Here is a 12988-nt window from a genome sequence, read left to right as displayed (position 1 = left end):
CCATACAAGCTGCTTTATCTTAACCGCTATACCCTCAGTGATCAGATCAATGCATATGTCAGTACAAAAAGGAGTGAGGAGACTTCGACTGGTGTACTCGCTCGAAATACAGCTTAAAAAAACTTTAGATAAAACTATTATCAAGATTTACGCAAATAAATGACATGCATTCAAGTAAAACATTTAAAAACGTTCCTGGATGACATTCTGACAATAAAATTGCATTTGTGTAAAAATATTGGGGTCTTTTCTTAAGCAGATTTCAATTATGCAGCGAGTAATCATCATTAGTCCAAATTCCAAGATATGAATAATCTGATTTTTAAAAAGTATAATTTGACAGCCCTAATATATATACGGAGAATATGCACAATTGTAATATTAGTCCCAGTACAAAATAATAGATATTATAGATAAGTGAGCTACTGGAATAACCTTTTCAAAGACAGTCATAATTATTGAGATGCACCTGTACAAATATCTGAACATAATTATTATTATGTGTTTCAGTGACGTGCGGTGAACTAAACGACAGGTGAGGCATAGATACTATTGGAGTTTTTTTCTTCTTCTTTTTTTGTCTTAAATTCATATGTGCAGCTCTAATCATTGTTGATTTAGGTTGCACATTAGAATAACAGGAAAAAGAAAGGAGTTATTCACTTTCATAAAAATGTTATCAACCACTGTGCCGCGGCAAACTAGTGTATCGTGAGATATTGTCCGGTGTGCCGTGGGAGATTATGTAATTTCACCTAATTGAGTTAAAATAATTTTTTGCAAACCAGTAATTATAATCCGCAAATGTGCCGTTGTTGAGTGTCTGTGCTGTCTAGAGCTCGGCAGAGTAACCGTGTAATACTCTTCCATATCAGTAGATGGCAGCAGGTAGCTAATTGCTTTGTAGATGTCGGGAACATGGTTTGTCGTGATCACAATACGCGGACGACAGCAGGTAAAAAGGTATCTAATGCTTAAACAAAAAATAAACAAAAAGCGAGTACCGCTAAGAAAAGGCATTGAAACTGAGGGATGGCTATGCTAAACGAAGCTAAAGCTTAACTCGCTGCAAAGTAAACAAAAACAGAATGCTGGATGACAGCAAAGACTTACAGCGTGTGGAGCAGCAGATGGCGTCCACAAAGTACATACGTACATGACATGACAATCATCAACAAAATAGGAGCGCAAGACAAGAACTAAAACACTACACAGGAAAACACCCAAAAACTCCAAATAAGTCATGGCGTGATGTGACAGGTCATGACAGCCCACCTACTTTGAGACAAGAGCTTTAGTGATGCATGGTTGGTTATGGTTTGTATTTTCATATCCAACAATCGTGAGAACAACTTTTTATTGTCGATATCGGCTGCTGAGTTTCATTTTTTTATGTTTTCTGCTGGTGGTGTGCCTCTGGATTTTTTTCACTGAAAAAAATGTGCCTTGGCTCCAAAAAGTTTGAAAAACATTGTCATAATGTCATACCAAAGAATATAAAAATGGGACCCATTACCTCCCTGCTTGGCACTCAGCATCAAGGGTTGGAATCGGGGGTTAAATCACCAAAAGCGCTCCCCTCAACTCCCAGGGGGGTGATCAAGGGGATGGGTCAAATGCAGAGGGCAAATTTCACCACACCTAGAGTGTGCGTGACTATCATTGGTACTTTAACTTAACTTTAACTTTAATTATGATATGATAAATGGGTCCAAAAAGTATTTGATAAAGTTGTTATTAAACACGTGTTGGTCCCATTTGCTTTTAACAAAATAAATTAAGTATTGTGAGTGTATCTTACCTTCCTGTATTTGTATCTGAAGCAGCAATAGCTAACCTCCATGAAAATATACTTTGTATGATCACATTCATTTTGTCTTAAAGTTCAGTTTAGAGCATACTTGCCAACCCTCCCGATTTTCCCGGGAGACTCCCAAATTTCAGTGCCCCTCCCGAAAATCTCCCGGAGCAACCATTCTCCCGAATATCTCCCCGATTTCCACCCGGACAACAATATTGGGGGCGTGCCTTAAAGGCACTGCCTTTAGCGTCCTCTCTCACCTGAAAAGGACACTATTATATATGTCTCCGTTATCCATAGGTTTATCTATAACTCAAGATGTCCGATAATGGCTTTTTTGCCGATATCCGATATTCCGATAATGTCCAACTTTTAATTACCGATTCCGATATCAACCGATACCGATATATACAGTCGTGGAATTAACACTATATTATGCCTAATTTTGTTGTGATGCCCCGCTGGATGCATTAAACAAAGTAACAAGGTTTTCCAAAATAAATCAACTCAAGTTATGGAAAAAAAATGCCAACATGGCACTGCCATATTTATTATTTAAGTCACAAAGTGCATTATTTTTTTTAACATGCCTCAAAACAGCAACTTGGAATTTGGGACATGCTCAACATGAGGAGGTTGCAGTGGGTGTGGTTGGGGGGAGGGGGGCGGGGGGTAGCGGGGGTTGTATATTGTAGCGTCCTGGAAGAGTTAGTGCTGCAAGGTGTTCTGGGTATTTGTTCTGTTGTGTTTATGTTGTGTTACGGTGCGGATGTTCTCCCGAAATGTGTTTGTCATTCTTGTTTAGTGTGGGTTCACAGTGTGGCGCATATTTGTAACAGTGTTAAAGCTGTTTATACGGCCACCCTCAGTGTGACCTGTATGGCTGTTGACCAAGTATGCAGTGCATTCACTTGTTTGTGTTAAAAGCCGTAGATATTATGTGATTGGGCCGGCACGCAAAGGCAGTGCCTTTAAGGTTTATTGGCGCTCTGTACATCCGTCCGTGTACCACTCTGTACAGCGGCATTTTAAAAAGTCATACATTTTACTTTTTGAAACCGATACCGATCATTTCCGATATTACATTTTAAAGCATTCATCGGCCGATAATATCAGCAGTCCGATATTATCGGACATCTCTATCTATAACCCATAAAGTAGGCAGGCACGGAGCTATTTCTCAGCGTGTGTTTATTCCAGCCGGCACGTTAATACACTGACACGCAACATCCGGATTCCCATCATGCATTGCTTCAAAACTACGGCAAGTAGTAATGTCCAAAAACATAACAGAGACGAAGCAGAAGAACGAAGAAGAGACATGGCGACGACGAGTAAGAAGAAGAAGTACGCTTGCAAGTTCCAAAATTATTGGAAAAAATGATTTCAGTTCATCCAGGACAGCTCGAAGGGGAAGGGGTATGCCATACTTGCCAACCCTCCCGGATTTTCCGGGAGACTCCCGAAATTCAGCGCCTCTCCCGAAAACCTCCCGGGACAAATTTTCTCCCGAAAATCTCCCGAAATTCAGGCGGAGCTGGAGGCCACGCCCCCTCCAGCTCCATGCGGACCTGAGTCCGCTTTCCCACAATATAAAGAACGTCTACAGTAAAGCAGTCCGTCTGCCGTAAACAGCAATGTTGTGACACTCTTAAACAGGACAATACTGCCATCTTGTGCATTTGATGAAAGCACTTTTGTGCGTGCCACACAGCAATGCATAATCAGAGAGGGTGTTCAGCATGGTTAGAAAAATAGTGACAGAGAATAGAACAAGGATGGACAATTCAACCCTTAACTCAACAATGAGTAGATAGATGAGTGTTATGTGTGTGTATATGTGTAAATAAATGAACACTGAAATTCAAGTATTTCCTTTATTTATATATATATATATATATATATATATATATATATATATATATATATATATATATATATATATATATATATATAGCTAGAATTCACTGAAAGTAAATTATTTCTTATATATATATATATATATATATGAAATACTTGGTGAATTCTAGCTGTAAATATACTCCTCCCCTCTTAACCACGCCCCCGCCCCAACCACGTCCCCCGCACCCACCCCCCGAAATTGGAGGTCTCAAGGTTGGCAAGTATGGGGTATGCTGCCTGCAAATTTTGCAGATCAGACTTCTCCATTGAACACAGTGGCCGAACAGATATACTCATTCATGAACGGATTATATATATATATATATATATATATATATATATATATATATATATATATATATATATATATAAGAAATAGGTTGGCAAGCATGGTTTAGAGGAGTATTTAATTTTGAATACAGTATATAATCCTCCATATTGGCAGACACATTCATTGAATTCAATTTCATTCCAAGAAATACTTGTGTGTTAACCTACCAAATTAGAGCGTGACTTATTTATTACCACAGGTAATAAAACATTTCAAAATACCTTCCAATTCACGTGACTTTAAGGGGCGGAGCCACAAGAAGCAGGAAGTGGCCCCGTCGTGAAGTTACACCTGCGTTACTGGTACACAATTAAACATAATGGGTGAACCTGCTCCTCCTTTCGTTTCTTTTTTCTAGTTTAAACTGGTTAAAAGTATCACTGCAGCAGTCGAAGTGTGAGATGTTTTCATGTATGAAACGAGGAAGCTGCCGCGTGGAGCTACTTCCGCTTGTAACCGAGTTGTGAAGTCGAAGTGGGTCACCTGTGTGCGTGTATGTTGAATAAATGTCACTAGGTGCCACTCACCTTGGTGTAATACAACATCCACAGCTCGTACAGCCGCTCCTTCGATGCCATCGTTGCTCCGAGCTCCTGGTTGCTCATTAATTCCCTTTTTTTTGGGTCGGATTTTAAAAACTCCGAACAGTAGCCATCATGGTCGACAGCGCGCCGGGGGCTGCTTCAACTTGTTTCCAACACGCAGGAGGAGATGAAGGGGAAGAAGAAGGAGGTGGCCGCGGTGCGCTCCTACCGTCAACCATTACTGCCTTTCATAATAAGTCATCCGCGTGAAAGTGAAGGCTGGTCGGCTTCCGAACTTCTGACGAGTGGAGCAAAAAGGCGGCAAAGGTCGCGGCGATCGTTCGGAGAGATGATTAATGTCAGAGTAGAACTAGCAGGAAGAAAGACATGGGTGGAAATGTGTGGAGATAGGAACACCCATGTCCGCGTTTAGAGCGAGCGCCTTTCACACACTCTCACACACACACAAAAACGCACACTCACGCACAGGCACACGCAGTGGTTGCTTCCTCGTGGAGAGAGTTCCCACGGAAGCATAACTAAAAACACCATAGTTTCAGAAACTAAACTTGATTCAATGTCGAGATATCGATACTAAGTGTATGACGTCACGACTGGAGCGGCTTTATAAATCGGATGTTTTCAGTACTTTTTTATGTTTCATTTCACAAATGCCTGTGTGTTTTTTTTTGTTTTTGTGTTGTTCATATTGTTGCATAGATCAGTGGTCCCCAACCACCACCATTTCTTTTAATTATTATTAAATCAACATAAAAAAAACAAGATACACTTACAATTAGTGCACCAACCCAAAAACCTCCCTCCCCCATTTACACTCATTCACACTCATTCGCACAAAAGGGTCGTTTCTTTCTGTTATTAATATTCTGGTTCCTACATTATACATCAATATGTATCAATACAGTCTGCAAGGGATACAGTCCGTAAGCACACATGATTGTGCGTGTTGCTGGTCCACTAATAGTACTAACCTTTAACAGTTAATTTTGCTCATTTTCATTAATTACTAGTTTCTATGTAACTGTTTTTATATTGTTTTACTTCATTTTTTATTCAAGAAAATGTTTTTAATGTATTTATCTTATTTTATTTTTATTTTTTTTAAAGTACCTTATCTCATACTTGCCAACCCTCCCGGATTTTCCGGGAGACTCCCGAAATTCAGCGCCTCTCCCGAAAACCGCCCGGAATTAATTTTCTCCCGAAAATCTCCCGGAATTCAGCCGGAGCTGGAGGCCACGCCCCCGTGGCCTCCAGCTCCATGCGGACCTGAGTCCAGTGAGTGTGCGCACACAAGGAGACGAAGCAGAAGAACGAGACCGTAGGGGAGACACTTCTCCAGGGCTGATGTATGCTCGGGGCAACACCCTTCACTTTACCCAGCATTGGGTCTCCACTAGAGATGCGCGGATAGGCAATTATTTCATCCGCAACCGCATCAGAAAGTCGTCAACCATCCGCAATCCACCCGATCTAACATTTGATCAGAACCGCATCCGCCCGCACCCGCCCGTTGTTATATATCTAATATAGACGATGCAAGGCATTAGTGAGGTTATAAAGCTTTTGCCTGTTAAAGAAAGGAGACTGATCCAATGCAGCACAGACATTCGCGTGCCACGCTGTCATGACCCAGACGCACACCAGTGCGCAATCATATGGGAGCCTCGCTGAGCGCACCTCCAAGCGCGTCTCGCTGCCGGCGACGGCCGGGTATATGGGCCCGACGCTCCAGCGCCATCCATTTTCAGGGCTAGTTGATTCGGCAGGTGGGTTGTTACACACTCCTTAGCGGGTTCCAACTTCCATGGCCACCGTCCTAGCTGCTGTCTATATCAACCAGGGTGAGCTCCACCCCTTTCGTGAGTGCACTGCGCGCGGAGTGACCCCTGTTACGCGCCCCCGGCAACAGGGGTGGCGGGCAGGTAAGCTGCGCGGGCGGAGCGCGCGGAGTGACCCCTGTTACGAGCCCCCGGCCACGGGGGTGGCGGGCAGGTAAGCTGCTTACCTGCTGCGCGTGACGCCGGCCGCGGCGAAGGCGGACGAGGCGGGGTGTCGGTGCGGTGGGCGCGGTGGTGACCCTGGACGTGCGTCGGGCCCTTCTCGCGGATCGCCTCAGCTATGGCTCCCGGTCCCGGACCCCGGCGAGGCGTCCCTTCTCCGCTCCGTAAAAGTGTCCATCTCTTTTTCTTTTTTTTCTTCTGTTGTGGCATATGCTGCAGGTGCCTGCTCGTTTTTCGTATGTGGGTAACAACATTTAACTATGTATATATATTTCCGAATTGGTTTAACTGCCACCCACCTGAATCTATTTAAAATCTAATTTTTTTTAATTTCAAGCACCCGACCCGACCCGACCCGCGGATAAAATCTAATTTTTATTTTTTTTCATCCGCCCGATCCGCGGATAATCCGCGGACTCCGCGGTTGTGCCCGCAAACCGCGCATCTCTAATATATACACATATATACAGTATATATATATATATATATATATATATATATATATATATATATATATATGAAATACTCGAGTTGGTGAATTCTAGCTGTAAATATACTACTCCCCTCTTAACCACGCCCCCAACCACACCCACCGCCCCAACCACGCCCCGCCCCACCCCCGAACACGCCCCCCATCCCCCACCTCCCGAAATCGGAGGTCACAAGGTTGGCAAGTATTCCTTATCTTCACCACACCTGGTTGTCCAAATTAGACGTAATAATGTGTAGAGATGTCCGATAATATCGGCCTGCAGGGGGGAGGGGGGGGGGGGGGGGGGGGGGGATAGGTTTGGTTGATTTCAGCACTTCAGTCATCAATAGGGATGGCTTTTTGCCGATATCCGATATTCCGATATTGTCCAACTCTTAATTACCGATACTAATATTAACCGATACCGATATATAAAGTCGTGGAATTATTAGGGATGTCCGATAATGGCTTTTTGCCGATATCTGATATTCCGATATTGTCCAACTCTTTAATTACCGATACCGATATCAACCGATACGATATATAAAGTCATGGAATTATTAGGGATGTCCGATAATGGCTTTTTGCCGATATCCGATATTCCGATATTGTCCAACTCTTTAAATACCGATACCGATATCAACCGATACCGATATCAACCGATACTGATGTATACAGTCGTGGAATCAACACATTATTATGCCTAATTTGGACAACCAGGTATGGTGAAGATAAGGTCCTTTTTTTAAATATTAATAAAATAAGATAAATACATTTAAAAAAAATTATTGAATATAAAAGAAAGTAAAACAATATAAAAACAGTTACAAAGAAACTAGTAATTAATGAAAATGAGCAAAATTAACTGTTAAAGGTTAGTACTATTAGTGGACCAGCAGCACGCACAATCATGTGTGCTTACGGACTGTATCCCTTGCAGACTGTATTGATATATATTGATATATAATGTAGGAACCAGAATATTAATAACAGAAAGAAACAACCCTTTTGTGTGAATGAGTGTAAATGAGTGTAAATGGGGAAGGGAGGTTTTTTGGGTTGGTGCACTAATTGTAAGTGTATCTTGTGTTTTTTATGTTGATTTAATAAAAAAAACAAAAAAACGATACCGATAATTTCCGATATTACATTTTAAAGCATTTATCGGCCGATAATATCGGCAGGCCGATAATATCGGACATCCCTAGTCATCAACAATAATATCATCTAAGAAATGGGTAATGAATAAATGTAATAATAAGTTTGCTTGAATCAAACTAAGAACGTCTGAGACACAGGTGTCAAACTGGCCACTTTATGTCGAATTTGTTCTCACTTTGTTAAAAGAAAAAAAGAAAGAAACACATTTGGGAGATATGTCAAGATCAGGGGTGTCAAACTCATTTTACATCGGGGGCCACATGGAGAAAAATGTACTTCCAAGTGGGCTGGACTGGTAAAATCACAGCACGATAACTTAAAAATAAAGACAAATACAGATTGTTTTCTTTGTTTAAAAATAGAACAAGCACATTCTGAAATTCTACAAATCATATTTTTATTTATTTTTAATTTTTTTTAACAATTAGCTGTTGCTGTTAATAGTATATATACTGGACTTTATTTGTCGTTATTTATATTTTCTGAATACATTGTGTGATAATGTTCATCAGTCAACTCATTGGTGTTCATTTCCAATCCATCAAGATAAAAATGTTTATATTAAAATCAAATGTAGTTTGATCATTTTCCTCGACTGATGTACTAACATCCTGTGGTTTATTTTGTACATATGTAGCATCATCTACAAAGATACAAATAATTGCTATTGCGACATCCAGTGGACACATTTAGAACAGCTGTTTCTTTCATTCAAAAATTTCAGGTTAATTTTTATACTTAGCAAACTCATCCCGCTGATCCGGCCCTCGGGTCGTACGTTTGACACCCCTGATCTAGATATGTTCTCGCCTAAATATGTGACTATGTTGAAATTGCGCTATTTGGGATGACCATTTAACAATTAAACTGATTTCAATTGATTTCAGTGGGAAACCTTGATTTTAGATTTAAAAAAATTGAGTTAAGAGCTCTGTCACAGAACTAATTAAGCTTGTAAGTTGAGGTACTACTATAATATAGATTCATTGATCGTGATTGGTTCTCTGAAAGAGTTTGCCCTCACCCCAAAACAACAGAATTTTGACATGAAATATGCTTTTTAAAAATAAAAACAAACTTTAAGTTGATATTGGTTAAAAAAAACAATACAATAGAATGTACTAGAAACAACTACCAGTACAGTATATAGTTTTAGGAAGTAATGTAATGGTAATAATAAAGTACAGCATTTACCTTGGAGAGGGACCTTGAACTTCTACTGTATCTCTTTCCAGCTGCTTCCCCGTCAAACACACCAGCAGCAGCTTTTCCATTTTTTTCCACAGATGAATGCCCACTGTTTAGATATTATTTTAACATTCTTAGCTGGCGTTAGACTCGTTCTGCTTTAGTATGGTGCACACTACAATGCTTAGCTCCAGTTGTTTTGCCAAGTTGGCGTCACGGTCACTTGGTAATGTTTTTAAAGATTTTTTTTTTTAATTCAATAAATATCATTCACTTCTTCTTCTCAGCAGTGTCCTTCACACTCACTTTCTTCTTTCCTAAAACAAAATTATGTCCATCTCCAACTATAAACTAATGCGTGTGGAGAATACCAGATGTTTTTGTCTGATCTTTTGGGGTTCACTGTGACATTTGCTACACCAACTAATGACACAGATGCTTGTTAGTCAACTTTTTGCTTGCAACTTAAAGCACAACAATAAGCTGTGAGACAGTTCTTATCTTATCTTGCGTTGGGGCACTCTTAAATTGAGGTACCAATGAGTTTAATTTTGCATAAACAAAGGGACTCAATAAAAGGGTAACATATATGCAATAAACACATTTAACATCATGTTAAAAAAGTATCTAATTTATTTAAAAAAGAAAGACATTTATCCACTCTAATGTGGAACTGTTACTCGTTTTGTGGTATTAATGTGCTATTTTATGTTGGATGTTCCTCAGGGTAGAGAAACCTCCTTACTGCAGAGTAAGGAGTTGTTGTCTAATATTATTTTTTTAACTCAAATTTCCAATGGAGAGGACTAACGCGCTGTTGAGCGTCTTCCATATTGACTTGTTTGCTTTTGCAGCCTGTTAATACTGGATCAATGGCCCATTTTCCCAGCGCTAGTACTGCGCGGACAAACTTCTCGAAATGCATTGACAGAGACATTTTATGTTTTTTAAAGGCCTACTGAAACCCACTACTACCGACCATGCAGTCTGATAGTTTATATATCAATGATGAAATCTTAACATTGCAACACATGCCAATAAAATTTCTAAAGTGCAATTTTAAATTTCGCGCGAAATATCCTGCTGAAAACTTCTCGGTATGATAACGTCTGCGCGTGATGTCACGGATTGTGGAGGACATTTTGGGACAGCATGGTGGCCAGCTATTAAGTCGTCTGTTTTCATCGCAAAATTCCACAGTATTCTGGACATCTGTGTTGGTGAATCTTTTGCAATTTGTTCAATGAACAATGGAGACAGCAAAGAAGAAAGCTGTAGGTGGGAAGCGGTGTATTGCGGCAGGTGTTGTGCTGGATAACGCACCCCCGCCGTAGAATGCACCCCTTGACTGGTGTGCCGGATAACACAGCCGGTGTTTCATTGTTTACATTCCCGGAAGATGACCGTCAAGCTTTACCATTGGCCTGTGGAGAACTGGCACAACAGAGACTCTTACCAGGAGGACTTTGAGTTGGATGCGCAGACGCGGTAGTGAGTACGCATGCAGCTGCGGCTTTCAAACATTTGATCGCTTGCCCGTACGTGCGTGCCGCTATGTGCATGTCACGTACGTAACTTTGGGGACTTTGGGGAAATATATGTGCTGTATAAACTTTGGGGAGGTGAACAGTACTTTGGGCTGTGGGATTGAGTGTGTTGTGCAGGTGTTTGAGTTGTATTGGCGGGTTATATGGACGGGAGGGGAGAGGTGTTTGTTATGCGAGATTAATTTGTGGCATATTAAATATAAGCCTGGTTGTGTTGTGGCTAATAGAGTATATATATGTCTTGTGTTTGTTTACTGTTTTAGTCATTCCCAGCTGAATATCAGGTCCCACCCGCCTCTCACAGCATCTTCCGTATCTGAATCGCTCCCACTGCCCTCTAGTCCTTCACTATCACTTTCCTCATCCACGAATCTTTCATCCTCGCTCAAATCAATGGGGAAATCGTCGCTTTCTCGGTCCGAATCGCTCTCGCTGCTGATGGCCATGATTGTAAACAATGTGCAGATGTGAGGAGCTCCACAACCTGTGACGTCACGCTACTCGTCTGCTACTTCCGGTACAGGCAAGGCTTTTTTATCAGCGACCAAAAGTTGCAAACTTTATCGTCGATGTTCTCTCCTAAATCCTTTCAGCAAAAATATGGCAATATCGCGAAATGATCAAGTATGACACATAGAATGGACCTGCTATCCCCGTTTAAATAAGAAAATCGCATTTCAGTAGGCCTTTAAGTCATTCTGTGCAGCAAAAGGGTTAATTATTTTTTTTAAATGTTAATTAGATTAACAATCTTGATGGATTATTTTGATTAATCGGGTTGATTTTGGGGCAGCACGGTGGCCTTCACAATACGAAGGTCCTAGGTTCGATCCCCGGGCTCAGAGTCTTTCTGTGTGGAGTTTGCATGTTCTCCCCATGACTGCGTGGGTTACCTTCCGGGTACTCCGGCTTCCTCCCACCTCCAAGGACGTGCACCTGGGGATAGGTTGATTGGCAACACTAAATTGGCCCTAGTGTGTGAATGTGAATGTTGTCTATCTGTGTTGGCCCTGCGATGAGGTGGCGACTTGTCCAGGGTGGACCCCACCTTCCGCCCGAATGCAGCTGAGATAGGCTCCAGCACCCCCGCGACCCCATAAGGGACAAGCGGTAGAACATGGATGGATGGGGGTTGATTTTGACAGCACTCTTCTTTTGACCTTAAATAATTGTCCTGTGTTTATTTCTGATTATGAATATTATCAAATTAAAGACAAAATCTTAATATTATATCTAATGATCTTAAAACATTGTATGTATAAGTGTTGGTATCAAAATTGGCTTGGGTAATACTGGCCCTGTATATGTTCTTGGTATTGGGTCGATATCAGCATATCGCCCACCCCTGGAAGAACGTAGCCAACAGGCAGCTGTTCTTGCAGACAGATTTGCCCAATCCATTGCATGCATACACAAATAAAGTACTGTATGTTCTTGTCATCGATTATCACCCATGACATGATGAATTAATCATGTACTTGTTACATTATAACACAAACCAGCATAATTTCATACAGAGAAACCATCTTAAGGTGACACATGTGCATTGAGCAAGTCATTATTATTATTATTTAATAATCCATCCATCATCCATATTAATTATTAATACGCTTCAGTTTGTTAAGTAACAAATAAGACAGGAAACAACATATGTTGAAACCATAATTGTTTATCTAATTCATAAGTGAATAAAGAACCTAGGTAGAAATTATGTGCCCCTTGATCTAAAAATAAAAAATAAGATATTTAAATCAACACAATTTCAATGATTTTATCAAATTGGATTCTAGATAATTTAAACTGTAAAATATAATTTTAAAATGCATTAATTTTTTAATTTTTTTCAACATTTGAGCTATAATTGTATTTAAAATAAGTTCTGTTTTTATAGTTTATTTAGTCTGGTCCTGCACCTCCACAATGCACAGTTTATTCAATAAATGCATATGCAACATTTTTTTTCCCTGTAAGTACGTTTAGGTCATGACAAGCTATAACAAACAAATACAGACATTTTCACCCTAAAAATATTGATTAA

At 40.5% G+C, this 12988-nt stretch overlaps 1 protein-coding gene across 3 annotated transcripts in view; it reads right to left on the bottom strand.

Moving 5' to 3' along the window:
* nbeal2 (neurobeachin-like 2) overlaps window positions 1–5029 on the bottom strand; it is a 135217-nt gene extending 130188 nt beyond the window's left edge. For all 3 annotated transcript variants that reach the window (XM_061954343.2, XM_061954351.2, XM_061954359.2), the window contains exon 1: window positions 4562–5029. In XM_061954343.2, coding sequence (XP_061810327.2) covers window positions 4562–4639 — 78 coding nt within the window. In that variant the 5' untranslated portion in view covers window positions 4640–5029. The remainder of the gene's footprint in view (window positions 1–4561) is intronic.
* Window positions 5030–12988: the final 7959 nt, after the last annotated feature.

This window comes from Nerophis lumbriciformis, linkage group LG04, assembly GCF_033978685.3.
Source record: "Nerophis lumbriciformis linkage group LG04, RoL_Nlum_v2.1, whole genome shotgun sequence".
Lineage (NCBI taxonomy): Eukaryota > Metazoa > Chordata > Actinopteri > Syngnathiformes > Syngnathidae > Nerophis > Nerophis lumbriciformis.
Note: the sequence above shows the minus strand (reverse complement) of the source record. Positions and strands in the feature narration are given on the sequence as shown.